Source organism: Olea europaea, unplaced genomic scaffold (assembly GCF_002742605.1).
Source record: "Olea europaea var. sylvestris unplaced genomic scaffold, O_europaea_v1 scaffold2280, whole genome shotgun sequence".
NCBI classification, from domain to species: Eukaryota; Viridiplantae; Streptophyta; class Magnoliopsida; order Lamiales; family Oleaceae; genus Olea; species Olea europaea.
Genome location: NW_019240873.1, coordinates 76,910 through 99,249, shown reverse-complemented (window position 1 = coordinate 99,249; position 22,340 = coordinate 76,910). Strand labels below are relative to the sequence as shown.

Genomic DNA, 22,340 nt, shown 5'->3' with positions numbered 1-22,340 from the left:
TATTTAAACCCATAACCTCATCTGGTTCAATTAAAATCTAACTCCCCTCATGGGGTGGTCTAGTTGTTGGAATAGGTGAGGGCGGAAACCTTTGGTCACGAGTTCGATTCTCCCTACCAATATTTTTTCGATTGAGCCTATCGCACCGGACTTACCTAGTGTGGTTTCCTTGGTTAGCGTGGTTTGCATATTATTGCGTCAGCCCGAGAGTTTACCCAGTCTATACTCGAAGGATAAAGATTGCGGATTTTCCTGTCATAAAAAAAATCCAACTAAAAAATATGAAAAAATCGGCGATTATTGACCAATTCCTTGGGAGAAGATATTTGTACTTTTTCAAATAGATGGTATAGATTATGTGTCAAATTTCTATTTGCTAACACCATTTATAATTATCATATGAAAAATTTTGTTTTCATGGTGGAATTTGAAATTGTTATTAAGATCATTTTGGTCTAAATTTTAGCAAAATGGACATGAAATAAATTTTGAACATTTTTACAAATGATAGGGCGAAAGTCGACATTTCTTGCAATTTCCACCTAAAAAAATGTGGTGCGAGACGGTTTACGAAAGAAAAGAGAAAGGAAGGCAAGAGTTGCTAATATTGGATAGGGTAAATCGGGAATTTCACAACATTTTGCGAGTTCGAAGAGAAGTTCTATCTCTTCAGTAACGAGAGAGAGAATTTTTGGGGCGCGGGGATGGGACTGAGAGAATCAACTTCCGGTACCGGAGACGCCAGTACTAGTCACGCCGAAGCGGGGCCTAGTGGCAGCTCCTCCACTGGCTCTGGCGGCGTGCTGAGGTTTCCTCTGGCTGCGCAGCCGGAAATTATGAGAGCTGCGGAAAAAGACGACCAATACGCCTCATTCGTCTATGACGCTTGCCGTGACGCCTTCCGCCACCTCTTCGGTTCACCCTCTCAATTTATTTTATTTATTTTTTATTTTTGTACATGTGGATTCTTTGATATAGTGTAAATGTAAAATTATTTAATGAATTTCATTTTTTTTAATTTTTTTTTAAATTCTCATTTAGGTACACGAGTTGCTGTTGCCTATCAGAGTGAGGTCTACATCTTCTCTGTTTCACAAACAAAAAGTGGCTATATTTTGCTGTTAATGGTTTTTATAATTTAATTTTTTGTTTTCTCTGATTGAGGAATTCATAATCTCTTTATCTGAAATTAGTTGGAAATTGAGCTAGTTGGTTGAATAATAAATGCTAGAATTTTGATTGAGAATTTATCGAAGCTGATAATAACTCTCCTTATGTGGTGTATTTATTATTTTAAGATTTTTTGGTGTCCGCACTATTTTCTTTTGCTGCCACAGATTATGGTGGATAAATTTAGGTTTTTGTTCTAATATATGAGGGTGATGGGTTGTTGTTCTGCAGACAAAACTTTTGGGGCAGATGCTCTACTATGTCTTAACTACGGGTGCTGGAAAGCAGACACTAGGAGAGGAATATTGTGACATTACTCAGGTAGGCTTCTCAATTTTTGTGCATATTTTGTGCATGTGTACTAGAGATTGTGCGTGTACAAGGTGTATATACTCAAGATAAAGAATCAATGTTGAAAAGGAAGTCATAGTTTATACTTAGGATAAAGCTACCAAAAACATTCCAATGATACATTCATGATTTATGTGATCATTTTTTGTTGTTTTTGAATCTTAATCATTTTTGCACCTCTTTAGAAATATGGCATTGCACAATCTTGTGCCGATTACAAGAGGCGAAATGTACTTATCATTGATATCAAACTATGTCTATAGCAAATGTTCAGCTGCAAAGTTGATTTCACGAGTCTTATCTTCTGGATTTTGTTTGAGATATGGATGATGGACAATCTTTCTATCTGAAACTTCGAGATTATGTTGTTAAGAAAAGCACATGTGAATTAATACAAAAGAATTTGGCATTTATTCCATACCATTGGCGATTTAGTATATTAGTTTTTCAATTCACAGGTTGCAGGGTCATATGGACTTCCTCCAACCCCTGCAAGGCGTGCCCTTTTTATTTTTTATCAAACAGCATTCCCATACATTGCAGAAAGAGTCAGGTTCTTTTTCATTTTACTTTAATTTTTGCCTGAACTTTGTTTCTTGTATCCTGTAGGTTCTATGTTATATGAAACTTCAGGTGCTTATCAACTTAAAGTAGTTTTTGCTTATTTGGTTTGCAGCTCACGAATTGCTTCCCAGGGTATCACCATGGCTGATTCACTAATGGATGATCCCTATGGGAATAACAGCAGCCAAACTCAGTCGTCCACTAGTATTCAAATTCCATTGACCTCCGCACCAACAGGTCCTCTTTCAGCTTTGTCCAGATTGAAAACCAAAATTACTGGATTGTGGTTATATACAGTTCGGAGGTGGCCCTCAGTATGCTCTCTTCCATTACATATTGATTGAGCTAGCTTGTGTATATATATATATATAGTTGGAAGGATAAATGTACGTGGAAATAGTTTCTATTATTTGAAGTTTCTCTTCTTGCCAACTTATCTTTCATAATGTTCTTTTCAGATGCTTCCTTTAGCCCGTGAACTTTTTATGCTGATTCTCCGGACGAACCTTATGTTCTTTTATTTTGAAGGTGAATAATTGGTGTTTTGCATATTCCTTGTGGGTATACTCAATAATTTAGTGAATTCTTAATAGTTTGTGATTTTTCGTGATGACAGGCTTATATTATCATATATCAAATCGAGCTGCTGGGATTCGTTATGTATTTATTGGAAAACCAACCAATCAACGACCTAGGTGCTTATTTAGCAGCATTAATGCATTTTCTGGCAAATGGGAAAACTTATCTAAAATTAATTATTCACATTTTTTTTATTTTTATTTTTTTGCATTCTGGTTCTGAAAATTGGAATCTTTTATGTTTTGTTGGGTTTTGCGGAAACCCTAATATGTGATGATAATTTTCAACATTTGGACAGATGGAGATCGAGCATATAAAACATTGTTTCATTGTTTCGTCTCTCATTTCATATCAATTTCAGCATGCATACTAGACATCCTTACAGTCATGCATTGAGTTTCAGCAGGCTGAGCTTCTTTGTTGAGTGCCCGTTGGGATTGTTTCTTGTGTACTTAATATCCCTCAACTATGCCTATGTTGGACCTTTTCTCCTGTATATTATTTTCTCTGTGTCAAACCAGTCATTTGGCATAGTTTTTACCACCGAACTAATTTAGATGAAAGAATTAGGATCCATACCTTCGTAAAATCCCTCAATTTGGCCTAAATGTGTGAAACTTTGATTATATATTCTTTTTCAATTGTTCTATGAGGATCTGGCATTGTAAATTGCAAGACGACAATTACATTTTCATGTGATTATATTTTGCTGAGCATGTGTATTCAATTATCCGATGATAAAGATATGTGAAGATCACATTGGGATATATAGTTATGTTGTTGTAGACAATTATTCCTTGGCATTGTTTTTCAATTTTAAGTAAAATTATAGCTTTATTTTGTTATATGGGTGTTGTTGAAAAAGTAGCCTCTAAAGTTCTCTCGCGCAGATATCAAATATTGGGGGTTTTCCTCCTAGTACAGCTATGTATCCTTGCTGCTGAAGGATTGCGGCGAAGCAATATATCTTCCTTTACAAATACATTTCAGCAATCATCTGTTGGAGCCCATCAAACTCCCACAGGTTATTTATTGCTTTTGACATCATATGCTATAAAGTCATTGTTTTAACACTGCATTTTTTTGATAACAATGTTTTCACTACGGCTTTTAAATTCAGCTTAGTCTAGAAAGCCAATGTTTTCACATTTGGGGATTCTTTATTGGTTAGTTGACCAAATTACTCAGCATCTGTCTCAATATGCATTTTGGCAGGGAGAGGTTTACCTGTCATAAATGAAGATGGCAATGTGACAAGTGAAGATTCTGGAAAGGATAATTGGATTTCTGAATCAACATCTACATCAGAGGTATAACCCTTTACTGAAACTCACTAGTCCCGGAGTCTCTCTCCGTGCACCTGTGCCAGTGGGATAAGTTACTATGATCTAGTCATATACGAGTTATACATTGCTAAGGTAATTACATAATACCAAAAATTAATAGATGATTGTGAATCAAGCATCAGTCCTGTTGTCTTTAGTATGAATTATTGCACTTGCCCTTCTTGTTGGATGCTGAGGTTACGCTTAAACTTAATGATGGTAAATATTGTTCCTTGGTCTCCATCATCTTAAAAAGTCACCTTTTCCCAAGTTTACCAATCACTCGAAGTGATCATTGCAAGCTACAGTATTACCATTTCAATTTAGAGAAATTAGGTCTTGTTCCAGCATTAAGTAGATCGTGTTACAAATTACTAATATGACTTTAGCATAATTGTTATGTTCAGTTTCAAGTTGGTGGAATAGGCAAATGCACTCTTTGCCTTAGTACTCGCCAACATCCGACAGCCACACCGTGTGGTCATGTATTTTGCTGGTATGGACTCCATTAATACACACTTCTCTTTAACTTAAATATGTATTCATTGCTGATTTACACTTCCTGTTGCCTGATATGTTGAGTTGTTTTCTTCCTTTGTAGGAATTGCATTATGGAATGGTGTAACGAAAAGCCTGAATGTCCTCTGTGCCGTTCACCAGTGACTCATTCAAGCTTAGTTTGCTTGTATCATTCAGATTTTTAGTTCTTCATCAATGGCAAGTCTGATGTTGAGGATGGAAAACAATATTTAAAAAAAAAAAAGGAAAAGGAAATACGTAAGAGAGAAGGTTGGCTGGCACTTGTACCTCTTTCACTAACAAATGAGGGGATCGTTTGCTGATCCCGGTTTTACTAGGATAATAACTTATTCATTCTCGGTGAAGTTATATTGTCATCCTCTTCCGTATTGTAGGAAAGGGGAAATTCTAAGCATTTGACTGGTTTGTGAACTTGTTCCTATGAAAATTACTTGGTTATGAACCAGTCGTATTTGTCCTATGAATTGTTAGTCAGAGAGTAAATTTTATACTTGTTTGTCCGCTCCCCTCCAAGATTCTCCAGTGCACGTGATCGTGAAAAATTGGCCGTTTAGGATGTTAAATTTACTTGAAAAGAAAAACCTTGTCACTGTTTTTTGTTCGAAGCTTATGGCTTCAGACAGTACATACGAACACACACACACACATATTCTAGAGTTCCATGTAATGCCGCCCGTGTTGTAAATCTGACATGCTCGTGAGAGGATTTTACATTGATAAAAGAGGTAGATTATACGAAATGATGTAGAATTTATCCAAGTTGATTTGACAGGATTATTTATATATATATATATATGTTCTAGAGTTCCATGTAATGCTGCCCGTGTTGTAAATCTGACATGCTCGTGAGAGGATTTTACATTGATAAAAGAGGTAGATTATACGAAATGATGTAGAATTTATCTAAGTTTGATTTGACAGGATCAAAGTTTGACACAAAGCGAGTAATGCTACATTTACAGAATTTTTTTTTACAGATGTTTTACATAATACTCATAGCAATGGAGTCCATTACAATAAAATATTTATATGGAGTCCACCCCTATGTGTCTATCTTGTAGAACATCTGTACAAAACTCCTTGTACGTAGGCCATTTCCCTAGCTTAGAAATACAACTGCACTACACTAACCCAAAATAACCGGCAGAAGAGTGGGGGTGGGGACCACATTTTTTTTTTGGAATTGTTTATTCACGCGAGGCTTGTAGCCTGTGAGAGGCTGTCAAAGCTTCCATCATTCATTTTTGGGGTCACGGAGGCTTATTTTATTAGAAATAAGCATAAGAAGTTGGTGGCTGCTGCAGCCTCATCTGCCCATCCGGCCCTTTGGTCATTGTCCCCGGATCAACTAAATGAACTTCTTGAGGAAGGAGATCATATCTAATATTCAGCTCTTCAAAAATTTTCTTCATCTCGAGGACCAGTTCCGTTTTGCGTCTACTCTTCTCTGCAATGTCCTGAAAGTTCATAGTATGGTTAAAAAAGAGAGCCATCTTAATCTTGTTCACATTTTCAATCTCCTTCACTACTACATTATGATTTCGATGCCATTGTTGGGGACTTTTCTCCAAATACCTGACCATTAAGAATGCAGTATGAGAGAGAGAAAATAAAATAAAATAAAATAAAATAAAAGTTTGTTACAATAGAAAGAGCAATGATCAATAATGTCAACTTTTAATTGCTGATTATATGAAGAAAAAAATCAAGAGAGAAGAGGTCAGTTTTAAGGGAACTTACCTCTTTATTTTTTCTTTCAGGGCACCAATTTTGTCGAGCGGTGTCTTGAAATCAATGGAGAACTCGAGCGTATCACCCATATCTGGACTTCTATAGAAATTGCCGATCGGTTTGGTAGCCAAAACAGTATTTGGATAGTAAACTTTCTCATTATCAAATTTTAGAAAGACGGTCGTCAAGATATTCATCTCTTCGACAATCATCTGTAAGACAAAATGAAATAATGAAAAGAAATCAACATAGGAAAGTATAATCCAAATACGATGAGAGTTACCTGAACACCATCAATTACACAACGATCGCCAACATCAAAAGGATGCATTACAAATACGAAGATAATAGCTTCAAATAGAGTCTTGCATGCATTTCCAAACATAAAAGCTGCCAGAACAATCTGTGACGAGAGAAAGACGAGAACTTTGGTTGTCGCTATTCCTGTCAACAGAAGCCACACAATTATCATAACAACAATCAGGATCGCTGTAACGAGCTTGTTCAATTGCTTTACAGCAGTTTTGGTATCATTCAGAGCATGAGCCAGTGCTTTCCGACCTTTGAAACCCTTCACCTGCATGTTGAAAACTATATGTAAATAAATTAATATTTTTCTATTAGCTTAACCTTTGAAAACCTTCACCTGCAGTATTCGTCTTCAAGATTTAAGTAGCAAGAGTGAATACTGGAAAAAATAAAATGAAAAGGCCGGTAGAGTAATAAACCGAAAGGAAAAAAAAAGTAAGAGGGAAACTAAAGCTTTTGAAAGCATTGTCAAAACAGCCGTGTCTCAGGAGAAACAACAAATCGAACAAACAGATTAGATTAGTCCATTTTTCCGATTAACAACAATGGGAAAAGATCTCACACACCACCCATTCCGTCAAAGTTTTCATGTCGATCTGCCCTGTCTCGGCCACATCAATCATTGGGAATACAACGTCCACCTCTTCTTTAATCATGAAACTCCGGAGGTCCAGTTCATCAATGTACCTGCCCATAGTAGTAAGCGATTATAGGATGCATTTGCGTTGATAGCTTGATACATTAATGGCATGTTTGGTATGGAGCATTAGATAGCAATGGGCAGTATTAAGGTAAAAAATAAAGTAAAAGTCTTGTTTATTATACTGTCGACCAATCCAATATTGAGTACCAAACATCCACTAAAGCTAAAGAAAATATTCGAAAGACATATTTGCTCACGTGGATCCAGGCTCAGCTACATTTCTGAAAATATGATATGCAGCAGCAATTGCCTCCTCCTCGTTTGTGATCTCCTTATCCATCTGTTCATTACCTCCATCGTAGACATTTTCATCAATAGCATTCGTGAGAGTGATCAGACCGGAATTAGATATCATATCGACTAACATCTTCATGGTCCAAGCCGAGACTTTTTCTTGCTTCATTTGATGGAGTTTGTTGATATCAATCACCTCTTTCTTCTTTTCCTTACCACCTTCTTTCCCCTTCTTCGTCACATGGAAACTGAATTGACTCAAATTACTGTTTGTCTTACCGAATGTCTGAGCCATAAGTGGTGGACCAGATAGAGTGAATAAAATGTACTGATGGAAGATTGATTCCTGAATCCTATCAAAGAATGTGTTAACATGGAACGAAGATGCCAAAATCTTTAGCAGTAAAGTCTTCAGGAGCCACAAGAATGAACCAATCAGTAGTGAAGCAATAGTCCAAGTAATGCAATGCAAAAGTCGTTCTGCTGGATGTGATCTGGCAATGCCTTCTTCGAATAGCAAAACCCATGTGATGAGAACCAAACTCAGCCAAATGCACACCTGAACGCTCTTCCTCAGACCATAAACGAAGTACAACACTTTCCTTTTTAGCAAATAGTTTAGCTCAATCAACACAACAACAAAATGAATAAACCATTTTGTAACAGACATTCCATTAAAGGTCACCAAAACTAGCGCACACCATTTCCAAATTTCCAACTCCCAAACCTTCCAATGTTGCAACTTGTTAACAGTTAAGCAAGTAATCAAGAAACCCAGGATGCAGAGAAACAGTACCCACTCGATCAAAACTTTAGCTTTCACTTTCCTATAGTTCAACTTCTTCCTACTGCTCACTCTCTTATATATCTCTTCACCCTCATTGACACGCGATGAATTCAAAGATGTCATTGAACTCATGGACGTTGTCTTGATAGTCTCCTTAATACTAGAATTATTAATATCAAATTTCATAATAGGCGAACCCTGATAAGATATTACATTTGGCACAGATGTTCCATTTTCTTCAAACATAGTACTATCAATATGCACAGGTTGTTCACCAAATCTTGATTTAACTGACTTCGAAAAAGTTGTCCTCCTAGTGAAAGTCTTAGTTTTTGGGATTTTTGGAGGCTTATTGGAGTTTGAACTGAACTTCAGATTTTCTGGTGAAGGGTAATTCATTGGTCCAGCGTTTTGAGCACTTAAAGTCGAATCATTCGATACTCTATGAGGTGAATCTGCTGAAAGCTTAAATTTTTGATCAGTCGAAGCATCAAGGACTGAGGATTTCGAGCCTTTTTCATCTCCAGGAATATTGATAATGACATCTGGTGTTTTCTTGTTCTCCATCGAGCCTATTTCCCCACCAGTTTTTGGAGCTTTACCATTTAGATCCATGGAAACCTCCAAATTCCGGAAAAAAAAAAAAAAAAAAAAAAAAANATTTTCGACTTGCTGCTGTGAAAAACAACTAAAATAAAGCTGCCTTTAAGGAGGGCCAAACATCTTCAAAGTAATCTTGAAAAGAGAGAAAAATGAAAAGGCTCACTTGCATTTATTGTGAACATAACTGAACTATCTAAAATCTTGAATCAATCACATAACATTAAGAAATCAACACATTCGACTGCATAAGCAGCTGTACCATAATACACTCATCCATAATATGTGTGTGTGAACGTGTGAGTGACATTTTCGCGCCAAAAAAAATCTTTTGCAAGATCATGTTAAACAGAGTAAAGGATCTGGTTTATTACCGGGAAAAGAGTCGCCGGTGACTGTAAATCTGAGAAATATAGAGTTCAGAGTTCTATAATAATGTGCACTTCTATTTGCAAGAACTGACCCTTGAAGAAGAAGAAAAAGAAAATTTATATACTGATATGATCATACGAAGAACAACTTTTATAAAAAAAAAAAAAAAATTGGCGACACCACTGTGCTTGTTTGTGTTTTTTTGTGTCGGGAGAGAGAATTGGACAGGAGTGAAGAACTGCATGCTTTGAGGGAAAAATATCTGAACGTGAGGCATGTGTTAATGGCGGCTCGGCCCATAAAAGCACGAGCTGCGAGCTCGTGCACGTTTTGAAACGAGCCGAGCTGAGTCGAGCTCGGCTCACTAGCAGATGTTGTGTTTTTTTTTTTTTTTAAACAAATAGGTAAATTGAAAAATAAAAAAATATTTTTAATTTTTAAATCGTGAATTATATATAAAAAATTAGGTAAAAAATTTAAACCCTCCTTCTTTATCCTGGCTTGGGACAGGCTACTTAAATTTAGAGTAGGCGGAGTTAAAAATTGTATTGTTTGTTTGTTTATTCGTGTAAAATTTTTAAAAAAACTTTAAAACAGTATTAAAAATTATTTTTTCAAGCAACGCTGCGCGTCCCCTTGGATATAATTTTCAAAGTAAATTCTTTCTAAAAATTGAAAGGGTAATTGAATGCTCTTTCAATTGTTAGAAGTCTTCACTTCGAAAATTATATTGAAGTCTTTCACTTCGAAAATTATATATAATTTTCGAAGTGAAAGACTTTTGACAATTGAAAGGGCAATCATTTGATTACCCTTTCAATTTTGAGAAAAAATTTACTTCGAAAATTATATGCAAAGGTACACACAGCATTGTTCGAGAAAAAAATTAAAATGTAGATATATAGTAGTAATAGTACCAAGTACTAACAAAAATTTAATTAAATTAGTGGGAAAAAAAATTTCTTTGTTTTTTTAAACTAAAAGAGATAGAAAAAAATAAAATGAAATTTTTATTTTTTTCTTTTTAAAATAGATAAAATATAAACCCTCCTCCTTTATCCGGGTTTGAGACCGGCTATTTAAATTTTCAGTAGGCGGAGTTAAAAATTGTACACGAACAATTTTTTGTAGTGTGTACAATTTTTTAAATAAAATTAAAAGTAACGATAAGAAAAGAAAAGTTTCATTAATATAATTAAACCAAATATCACTTACTTGACAACATGTAATTTCGGCATATTTATCTTGTAGTCGAAAATGAGCATCCTACCAATCCTTAACGCACATTAACGCTTCTAAAATATCTTCTTTCAGTCGACTCCTGATCTCGCTCAAAACTCTTTTACCTGTACTAAAAGCAGACTCCGAAGCAACAATACTAACCGGAGGTGTCAACAAATTTTTTGCAATTGCAAATATAATTGACCAACGTCGTTCATACCTTCGCCAGAATTCAATTACTTCGTCTGAACTTTTTTTAATTGTTTTATCTATTGGCATATTCTGGTTGAAATAATCAATTAATTCAGCAGGCAATGCATTATGGCTTGAACTCGTAGATGTTTGATGAAAATGAGATATAGATGGTGATGACATGGCAGTGGTAGTAGATGAATCATATTTATATGAATTAATACCTTGAAATAAATTAAATATTTCCGTATCTTTTTCTTCAATTTCAACGGAAAGAATAGGTGCAGATGGTACCGACTAATATTGGTACCTATTCGGTTCGCATATAATTCATACATTTCACATAATGTTTGCTCTAAATTTCTATATATGATAGGTGTATCAAATGTTAATGCGTTTGAAATTTGATCAATTATATATTTAATTCCCGATAAATTATATCGGGGGGTCTATCACGCATGTTAAAGGAAATAATATAGGCAAATCTTTCCTATATTTTCTAAATTTTAATTCCATAGCAATTATACTTTCACTAAAATTAGGGTCATTTTTGTATTTATGAAATGTTCTTGCAATTATATAAAAACGTTCAAACAACATACAACTGGTGGGATAGTAAACGTCCGATAAAATCTTTGTGGTTTCATAAAAAAATGTCAAAAATCTTTTAACTTTCAAAGTTATTTGCCGATCACTTTCAATCAACATACCTCGTCATCACTTCTAACATGTCTATTGTTATAAAAGTCAGTTATTAAATGTTCAAAACCTTCACATGACTTTAATAATAAGTAAGTAGGGTTCCACCTATGACCTACGTCGCTAACAAATGTTTTAGTATTTTGCACTTCTATTTCGGCACAATAATCCTCAAATACTTGTTTTCTATTTGGGGAGATTGTGATATATATTAGTGCGTTCCTAATATTTTGAAATTCATACTTTATATGTTTTAAACCATCTTGGACAATTAAATTCAAAATATGACATACACAATGAATATGAAACAAATACCCACTAAAATCAGGTTGCAGTACCCTATACAATTTATCGGCAACTACTTTATTAACACTAGCATTATCGAAAGTAAATGAACGAATTTACTTTCGCAATGATATTCTCTAACAATACTAATAATAACATTAAATATATTATTAGCGTTGTGAGGAAACTCAATAATTCTAAAAGCAATAATTTTTTTATACATGCACCAAAGTGGGTCTATATAATGTGCAGTTGCAGCTATATATACTCTTTTATTAATACCTTCCCATATATTCGAAGTTAAAGATATGACATCCCTATATTTTTGCAAATTCATAATTAATTGTTATTTTGTTAAAGTAAAATATTGCATTATATCAGAACGAAGAGTGTTTCGACTTACCCCAACGTACCATGACTGGAGATATTATTTCACATACGAGACATAGTGTTGGTTGTCAATTAATGCCAAAGGCAACTCAGCATCAGCAACAAGTTTCACCATTCCGGTTCGAACTTTTTCCTCCGAATACACCCATGTGGATAGGGGTGCAACAGAACCACCGGCTTCTGGACTGCCAAATTGCAATTGTGTTTGACAGCCTGAAATAAGTCCGTGTTTGGCCGCACATACTTTGTAATGACGGTTGAGATGGGTGGTACCAATTCCTCTTTGTCATACCAATCTTTGTTGACAGTATTTACATACTGCTTTAGATTCTTGAACTCCATTGACGATTTTTCCCGGTGAAATCAACTTAAAGTGATTCCAACATTTTGCTTGTTTTTTCCCCTTTCGCTTTCCCTCGCATCAAGAATGTTTAATTCAGCCTCTTCTTCCTGATCGTATTCCGCTTCGGGAAAGTCAACATCATCCAAATTAATTGGATAATTTGGATTGCCGCTTACATGATGATGAAAATCCAAATCTGGAATATCTTTAGGTAGAGGTACGTCATTTAGACTTTCAAATTAATTATGAAATTGATTTTGCGTTGTCATAAGCGATTCATTTCCTCCCACACTGAACAAATTTTCGACAAATGCGCGTGGATCTATTTGTTTAATTGTAATAAGTAATAACTAGTAAAAGAATAATTGTATAAATGTAGTGAGAAATGAAAATTGGATGAAATTTCAATAAATATAGTGAGAACTGAGAAATGAGAATTGAATATTGTATAAATTGTATATAAAAATTGCAAAACTATCAACACAACACAAGAGAGTTGAGAGTGAATTGCAGAAAATTTTGTGGCCAAATGCCACTATTTCTAGAAAAAGAAAAGGAAAAAAATTAAAAAATGTAAGGACCAAAACGGTCACTAAAAAAATTCAATGACCGTTAACAATAAAAATAAATAAAATTCAGGGACAGAAATGATCACTGACAAAAGTCAGTGAACGTAACGATCACTTTCGAAAACGAGCCCAGCTCGTGGCTCATTTGGAACGAGCCACGAGCTCGGCTCGTTTTTTGTGCGAACCGAGTGGGCTTGGCTCGCCCATTGAACCTGCTCGCTCAGCTTGCCCACTGAACCGGCCCGCTCGGCTCGCTCTCGGGCTCAGACTTGTGTTTTTACGAGTCCGAGTCGCCCACGAGCTCCGTTTTCGCAAATTGAGCGGGCGAGCTGACGAGCCACTTGGCCCATTTGCCACCCCTGCATGTGTACAAGTGATTTTTGATTAAAAAAAATAAAATTAATATTTAAGTAAATTTTTTTTGTAAATAAAAAAATTTTAATCATAAATTAAGATTTTAAAAAAAATAAAAATAAGTAACTTATCTTTATTATCTAAAGTGCTCTGCAGGATACGGGACCCATTATGTTTGTGTAAAATAAGCCTACTCTAACGAATTAACAAGAAGTTAATATATATTAGGAATGTGATGAATAGTTGTTGAGCGGCGTAAATCTTTAACAAAAATAATTATAGTGCATTTTATATCCCCTAATCAATCTAGGTAAATTTAACCGACGAGATTAATTTCTTGTTTGATGAGAATTAAAATTTGAGTTTTAACTTATTTTAATAAAGTTGATGAAATGAGTGATTGAAAAATTATGGATTCTATGAAATGTAGTTAAAATTAATTGTCGACTTTGACTTAAATTAAAATCTAAATTTTAATATTTACCAAACATGGAATAAATTATCTATATATATCAGAAACTCATCAAGTTTACTTAATTAACGAGAATGTCTAGATACATGTGTTAAGGGAATAAATCTCACATCGGTTAAATATCGAAATATTGACCAATTTAAATATATCATGGTCCACTCCTCTTAATAAGGTCAACCTTATTAAGATGGACCCTAAATCTTAACATGGTTTCAAAGCACAATAAGCTCCAACGAGCTATTCGATTCGATTAAGTCTAAAAAATGAGCATACGAATTTCAAGATTGGTTTGCTCAAAAAGAGCTACCATCTTGCGGGGGCATGTTAAGGAAATAAATCCCACATTGATTAAATATCGAAATATTGATCAACTTAAATAGATCCTGTGCCACTCTTCTTAATAAGGTTGACCTTATTAAGATGGACCCCAAATCTTAACATGTTAAGGGAATAAATCCTACATCGGTTAAATACCGAAATATTGACCAACTTAAATAGATTTTGGGCCACTCCTCTTAATAAGGTTGACCTTATTAAGATGGACCCCAAGTTTTAATATTGTATCAGAACCCAATAAGCTCCAACGAGTTATTCGATCCGATTAAGTCTAAAAAATGAGCACACGAATTTCAAGATTGGTTTGCTCAAAAAGAGTCACCATCTTGCGGGAACATGTGAAGGGAATAAATCTCACATCGATTAAATACCGAAATATTGATCAACTTAAATAGATCTGGGGTCACTCCTCTTAACAATGTTGACTTTATTAAGATGGACCCCAAGTCTTAACATGATATCAGAGCCCAGTAAGCTCCAACGAGCTATTCGATCCGATTAAGTCTAAAAAATGAGCACACGAATTTCAAGATGATCTGCTCAAAAAGAGTAACCATCTTGTGGGGACATGTTAAGGGAATAAATCTCACATCGGTTAAATACCGAAATATTGACCAACTTAAATAGATGTTGGACCACTCCTCTTAATAATATTGACCTTATTAAAATAGACCCCAAGTCTTAACAACATGTAGGAATTGTAGTATCATTTTCCCTTTCTAACATTGGTTTTGCTATTCGTCTATGGTCACAATGGCGCCCACTATTAGCTGGTTGCCATCCGTAGTGACATGGCCCCCACCACTCTAGCTATTATTGTACATGACTCGTGATAATTGTCTGAAACTAAGAGAGGTACATAATGAATAAAAAGGACGAAAATGGGGTCAAGTACTTGGTTTCCACAAGGAAATCTATTTTAATACCTGAAGATGTTACATCCTGTTCACCTTTTTTCTTGTTGAATCTAAAATATCTTTCCTTGGAGTTTTGCCATTATTTTCGACAGCTTGGGAGTGCACTAAATAGATGGAACTACTCGAATATTTGAACTACTTCAAATGTTAAGATGTTGTGCAAACACTCGCATAAGGTGAAGACAATTTTAGAGCGGATTAATTAGTTTAAACTCTCTCGAACAACAAAAAAGTTAGGTATATTTTTTTGCCTAAAAGAAATTAGGAAGAGGAAAAAAATATTTGAATTTTGAAAAATTGTTAAATATCGTATCATGCCAAATTTGACATGTATAAGAAAATGACTTCTTAAATTTAATCATGATGCATGAACAGAAAAGTGACATAATTATTGATAAATATCTCACATCATTTTATCATTAGACTATTCTAAATACAGTCAACTTTCGCACTCAATTATCTCGTCATGACGTCTTCTGTTATTGCATCTGGCCACTTCTTTTGGCAAAGTAGCATTGTTCTTTTAAATTTGTCAAATCAATATTAGAGATATTTTATGTAGCCCCTGCTTGACCCCATTTTTGGAAAAAAAAAAAATTTATTTAGGAATAGTATTTTTTAGAGAATATGTGGTTTAAAAAAATATTTTTGAGTTTACATGTAAAATTATTTTATGAAAATGTGTAGTTAAAAATAAATTTTTGAAAAAATAAATCCCAAACAGATGCATAGGTTCAGGGGCGGATGGCCCAAAGACTTTTTGTTTTTTTTTTTTTTTTTTTTTGGGGTAAAAACAGTTTTTTTATGTGTATTTTTTTTTTTTTTCACATTTTAGCCCGACTTTAAATTTTATAGCTCGGTCTTAGATCTAATCCTGGATCTGCCCTGCATAGGTTCATTTAGGTGACTATTTTCATAGTATAGGTAGAACGTCAGCGTTTATTAGAAAGAATATTTGGTAGCGACCATTGAAGGGATGGCAAAAATCTTGAAACCCATTCCAAACAGGACTGAGATTCTTTGCATAATTGGGTCTATTGACAAAAACGGGGCTTAAAATCAGCACTGTGGTGGAAGGGATATGGACCATGGTCCTCGCCCCTAACCCGTCCAATTTATGTTTAAAAAATAATTTTAAAAAAATGTTGCCCACCTTTCTATTATAAAATTAAAATAAATACAAACTAAGTTTACCAAAATAAATATTAAGTAAAAGCTTATCATCATCTTATGCAGGTCAATCTAGCAGTCAAGTATGTTCAAAAGCAAAGGAAAGTTGATAAAAAATGAAATGCGGTGATGACATCCTGATTCGCCTTAGGTCGTGACATAGGGTGACGTTTTTGAATAAAGTTCCTTAGTCAAGTTTAAAAACAGGGAGTGAAAAGACAAACTGATGTGTCAAAAAATGATCGAATATTTTTATTTTAATTCTTCAAATTGTCTAATTATGTATCGACACGTGTTTCATCTGAATTTGAGTTTGAATGTATAGTAAATTGTCTAATTATGTATCGACACGTGTTTTATCTGAATTTGAGTTTAAATGTATAGTATGATTGGAAATTTCTTGGCAGGACATGAACGATATTGCCATCTTCAATCCATTACCTTTTGTGTTGCACATGGGCCTTGGCCATTGGATGGTATTTCCCTTCTTGGAACTTGGGTCATGATATGATTTGGTCAAGATAAAATTCCATGGAAAAAATACAAAGCGACAAATTAATGGCTACATCAAAATTACTTTAGGCAACATCATTTCTTATCTTTCAAAGCGACCCCATTAAAACGTAAATCTTAATAATTCAGTCATATAATGGATTAAGGCTCGTTTATTGTCACATATTTCTTGTAACTTATCGATGTTTTTGTTTTTTTCACTTTTGATTAAAACATGTGATTTTTGATATTCACAAAAATTTTATACTTCCACCGATATTTGAGAATACAATTGGGCATTGTTGATGAAGAGACAACAATTGTAAGTGCTCAGGTATCATCTATGAAGCATTGATCTCGAATTTATCTATCTACAAGTGTTGTATTGTATTCGAGGACTAATATCCGCCGAGATACGGTGAAACAAACTAGAATTATTGCCCTTATTCACCTTTGTTATATTTGATGCATTGTCTTACTGGTATACACACATGAAGAGTATGAATCAACCAGTATTTAACGCTCCAACACTTTTGGAAAAAAAAATAAATAAAAAAAAAAAATGAAGCCCATTTGGTTGTAGGTTAAAGGGCCACAAATGGACATTCTAGCTACAAGCATAGAACCATTCTAATTGGGCTATGCAAGTCCATTGTTTAAGGGGGATGTTTGTAATTAAGCTCGAACTCTTAACAAAATGAAATGGATTTAAAAATTCAAATTCGTTTCAATTACTAATTTTAACAAAAAATACACGGATCTCAAGAGTTGGGTTATTTTAAATCTAAATTATAATTCCGAAAACTCGAAAGAAAGCAATTTTAAAAGATATAATTTCTTAGAGAAAATTCACATTAGGAAAAAATGTGATTCTGAATCTACAATTATTATCCACTTTAATTCCGATTTTTGCAAATTCAATTATTCTAATTTAATTATTCCAGCAACTCTCAACTTGATAGTAAATGATTCTTATTAAATTAATAATAATCTCTCTTGAGCAAAGTTAATTCTATTTTTACATGCAACCATAAATATATCTATATAGATTTTGGTCATTTTGTATGTGCAGTCTCTAAACTTTCATGATTAGTATAATTAAGTCCACAACTTTTGCTGATACTGTCAAATGGACCTGATTGTCGGAAGGACTTAATCACATGCTTATAATTGTAAATATCATAAATGGTTAAAAAGACAGAAATAAATAAACAATATTTATTTAAGAGTTAATATATTTTCACAATAGCTTTGGTTAATTGCACTATATTTTAATTACAATTAAGGTTCCCATTTCCTCATACACCCAACTTTTATTATTAATCTTCAATTAATTAACACATGTTGACTCTGATGACATTTACAATGCACGTAGTATCGACTAATCAAATCAATGCAACTCAATAAATTTATTATTAATATTAACACATTTTGTCATTGGTTATAATTTCTATCCAAGAAGTTGGACAAAATAAGGAAGCTTGCTTCTTTACTATTCTCTCTTGTTTCATGGGCTACGTTTCATTCAAAAGGCTAAGATAAAAGAAATGTATGGCGATTTTAAGCCTGATTGACTGATTCTTTTTCAATTTCTTGAGGGGTCAAAAAGCGTTGAATGAATCAACACCCGATTTTAGTTGATGATAGCAATCATCGGTAGGAAAGCACCTAGGTCTCCTTCCCCACCTCTCCAACCATATGGAACTTAACAAGAATGAACCCAAATAAGCTTATAATGTGTATCCCTAATACATTGTCAAGGAAACTTAATCTTAAGAAATAGTCAAATATAAGTTAAATGATAAGCATTTTATGAATAAATCCCAATTGCTAAGACAATTGGAGTGAAAGCTAGGCCCTAATCTAGCCATATGGACGTACAAGATGTATCCCCGGTTGCAGTTGAATAAAAAAAAAAAAAGAAGAAGAAGAAGAAGTAATTGTACGCAGGTAAGACAGTGGCTCTAATGTAGTGAGAGAGATGGGTCTTAATGGAGTGTAAGAGGGAAGATAAATTAATTTGATGGGAGTTGAGATGATATGGTACTTCGTTTAAAGTGGGATTATTGAAAAAGTGTAGATAAAGTTTCAAGGCAATTAGATAGACATAGAGATTGAGTTATTCTACCTAATAAGTTAATCTTTCAAGATTGAAATCCTATTTTCAACACAAGATTGACTTGGTCATAATCACGCTACTTGCTGATGCGAATTTTGGAGGCGAGGGATCTAGCCTTGAATATGAACCCTTTACAAACTCTTTTTCAACATAACAAACTTTATTTGCCATCCATGTACCACACTCTTGGATTAGTTACAAATTCACCACCTTTATTAATTAATTTCTTTAGATTCCTTTCAAGTGGGGTAGCCTAGATTCTCCATAACTTCCAATTATATTTGGAGTATGCAGTGTCTTTTATTAGTTTTTAAGAACATTTCTATTTATGGTACTTGGTTGCATTTCAAGCAGGTTGGATTTTCTTATTTTCATGTTAGCTAAGTGCACGTAGGTTAATCAACAACACAGTTGTCCTGTTTCCTGAGCATTAATACTTTAAACTTACCTGTTTCATTTGAATATTAAAACGAAAGGACTAAATTTTTTTTTTCTACACCAACTAGATATATATCTACAGGTGTAAATCGGCTCCGGTCCATGCATACGGGCCCACACAATGTATTTTAGTTTATTTCGTTCGTTGTCATTGAAGTTTGTACGAAATTTCAAATGATTTTAAGGTGCTTTTCTTACTCTATTGGTCACTCGATTATTAAAACTAAACTTTTTCATTGAAGTGTCATATGTAGCCCCCGTTTGAAAAAAAAATACTTAAAGGATTAATTTGAAATTTCGCACAATTTGTAGTGACAATCAGTGAAACTAACTCATTTCTTTTCACAAGATTTTTCGATTACTATTCCGTCTCGCACTAGATGTGGGCCACTACTTGTCACAAGTTGTGTTGTAGATGACCCGTGCTTTTCATGTGTCTTGCCATGTTTCTAGTGCTTGGATCATGATTTTGGATTAAGTCCGGATATTCGGACATGGTTAATCCGACACGTTTAACTTGTCTAAATTTATACATTCAAAAAAGAAAGAAGAGAGAAAAGAGTTTGAGAAAAAATGTCTGCGACTCATTTTCCAAAACGTGTATATTCAAGTTTAAAAATGGATGGGTAGAAAAGAAACTCAAGACTCAAGAGGGAAAACTAATTTGAGAGAGGAGAAACCCTGAGAAAGAGTCCCAAACAAGTGCCAAGTGCCACTTTTTCTTGAACTCCTGGGGATTTGTTTTTTCTTGAAGGTAGCACCATTCTGAAGCAATGTACAGATGGAAATTCCAAGTTTATAAAAGCAAAAGAAGATCTTCACTTTCTCTATTCCCATGAGAAAATTTGCTTTCCCTTTTCCATTTCCTTCATTTTCCTCTGTCACTCTCTTACCTACTTAGGATCAACCCCATAAACCGTGTCTTTGCTTTTTTCAGTATTTGTCTCTACCTCTTCCCTTTTACACAAAATCCCACATTATTTACACTAAATTCAAAAAATTGGAAAGCATCAAATACCAAAGTATATTTGATTAAAAGGATATCATCTATCAAAAGAAGAAACTAAATCAGAAAAATAGGAAAAACATTACACCACAATTGAATTAACTAATCAAACCACTAGCAATGGCACGATTTGTATGCACACGAGTAGTTTCATACACTGGCAATTCTTCACAAAATCTATTGTTTCCGAACAATGCCAAGTGATCAAGTTCGAACAAATCCGAGCTTGAATCACTTGCTGCATCATCTTCATCTTCTTCGTCGTTCCCAATTTTGTCGTGTATATTTTTAAACGCAGAGAAATCTCTCGCAGTTTCTTCTATTTTCCTGTTTTTCTCCCTTAGGCTAATTTTTAAGTCTGCAACTGTGTTTAATGGCATTCGAAGCTTTCCAAATTTATCAGAATCTTCATCATATGTGGATTTATGGCCACAAGGACGACAATCTTCATCGACAATTACACTCACCGGATGAAATCTGACCGTTCTTTTGATGCCATTTCGCATTTTCTCCCTCGATTTAGGTGAATACTTGCTCAAACATGATCTTGAAAATGATGAAGCTGAAGAACAAGTTGATGAATCCGTTGTGGTTGTGGACTTTGATTTCCTATTCATACTTGAATCTTCAGACCCTCCATTTGTATTAGGATTTTTCGCTTTCTTCGTATTTGCATTCGTAAAAAGGGAGTTGATGAAATTTGTAAGGCGGCCACCCGGTGAAATAGGCTGTTTCACCTTCTTCAAATTGGCATAAATCTTTAAGGCCCTCGATTTAGACTTGATCAAATTATCATCAATCCTATCCGCTTGATGATTTCGATATTCATCAAGCAAATCTTTTTCATTCTGTTCATGAAGCAGAGGATTTTCTCGCGGTGAGACACTGGTTCGAACTGGTTTAGGCCTTGTTGAAGAAAAACAAGATGATCTTGATTTTGATACAGAACCTCCAAAGAACTCTGTATCAGAGGAAGAAGAAAGTGCACCAGAACTATCTGAAGAACTTGAACTCGAACTCGAACTAAAGAACAAAACATCATTCTCGTGAATCGACTTGTTCTCCAATTCTGGTAACAAAAATGGCCTTGTTTTCGCAATAACTTTCTTATTTACTTCCTTCTCCACCCACTTTTCAACCAAACGAGCCCTCCTGAAACTCGCCATTTCTTCGTCTTCTGCACCTTTTGTTTTAGCCTTTAACCTTCCGCCCCCTTGCTTTTTCATGGATTTTTCTTTGTATGCCTTCAAATCTTCAGATTTTTCGTCAATGGAACGGTAAATTTCATCAAGAAGGGTAGACGAAAATGTTGGCATTTTAGGATTTTCTCTAAATTGTTTCTCCCAACTGTACATCTCACTCTTGTATGAACTGAAACTTCGAAGAAGAACAAAGGAAGGAAAGAAAGAAAGGAAAACAAGTTTTTGTCGATGATGAGGCTAAAGAGAAAGCGAGATAATGAGAGCAAAGCGACTTGGGATGAGACTTGAGAAGGGTCTGGAGAGACATTTATAAAGAGCTTGTTTTGCGCGTGCAAGCTGGTGCTGGTTTAAACCTTTGATTGCGTGGCATACTGATTTTTCAAAATCAACCCATCCATTATATTCATGTACTTCCAAGTATTTTACATTGATTTTTTTTATGTGTTTCTATCAAAATGGTAAAAATCAGATCGAACTTGCCAGTTTAACAAAAAAAATTTGTAATCAGTCGAGACACATGAAAAATATATAACGTAAACCTGATTCAAAGAATCTCAAAACCGATAAGATTCACCTGAAAATTGGTAATCGATTTTATTGATTCAAAAGAAGCTTATTTATTTATTTAATTTTTAACCACTAATTCAACTATTTGATTATCGATTTCTATACCTTTTTCGGAAAAAAAAATAGATGGGTTTTCAAAAAATTGATTTATATAAGATAAAAAAATAGAGACGATGCTCAATTAAATGAAAAGAGAAAGCAGAATGGATTGCTTGACTTCAAATTTATTGAAAATAATGGTCAACTTTCCGGTCTTTTTATAACATAAAAAAGAAAAAAGAAAAATCTTCTTTTAAATACATA

The 22,340-nt window shown here is 34.3% G+C and overlaps 3 protein-coding genes across 4 annotated transcripts; 1 reads left to right on the top strand and 2 right to left on the bottom strand.

The window, feature by feature from the left end:
• Positions 1-537: 537 nt before the first annotated feature.
• LOC111381308 (peroxisome biogenesis factor 10) lies at positions 538-5,029 on the top strand. Of its 2 annotated transcripts, XM_023005085.1 has the most exons (11): positions 540-915; positions 1,042-1,073; positions 1,402-1,491; positions 1,980-2,074; positions 2,198-2,399; positions 2,544-2,613; positions 2,702-2,780; positions 3,555-3,688; positions 3,880-3,974; positions 4,397-4,485; positions 4,591-5,029. In XM_023005085.1, exons 1-11 carry the CDS (start codon positions 705-707, stop codon positions 4,691-4,693), a joined length of 1,200 nt encoding a protein of 399 aa, XP_022860853.1. In that variant the 5' UTR covers positions 540-704; the 3' UTR covers positions 4,694-5,029. The 2 variants fall into 2 exon arrangements, 1 of the variants encoding a protein (XP_022860853.1); XR_002700302.1 differs by lacking the exon at positions 4,591-5,029 and having other exon boundaries at positions 538-915; positions 3,880-4,082.
• A 393-nt stretch (positions 5,030-5,422) lies between these two features.
• On the bottom strand, positions 5,423-9,488 carry LOC111381307 (mechanosensitive ion channel protein 10-like). The gene is made up of 6 exons (XM_023005084.1): positions 9,268-9,488; positions 7,470-8,914; positions 7,136-7,256; positions 6,544-6,837; positions 6,270-6,472; positions 5,423-6,104 (listed from the first exon to the last, which is right to left on the bottom strand). Exons 2-6 carry the CDS (start codon positions 8,906-8,908, stop codon positions 5,798-5,800), a joined length of 2,364 nt encoding a protein of 787 aa, XP_022860852.1. The 5' UTR covers positions 8,909-8,914; positions 9,268-9,488; the 3' UTR covers positions 5,423-5,797.
• A 10,822-nt stretch (positions 9,489-20,310) lies between these two features.
• LOC111381311 (protein BIG GRAIN 1-like B) lies at positions 20,311-21,743 on the bottom strand. The gene has a single exon (XM_023005091.1). It carries the CDS (start codon positions 21,621-21,623, stop codon positions 20,367-20,369), a length of 1,257 nt encoding a protein of 418 aa, XP_022860859.1. The 5' UTR covers positions 21,624-21,743; the 3' UTR covers positions 20,311-20,366.
• Positions 21,744-22,340: the final 597 nt, after the last annotated feature.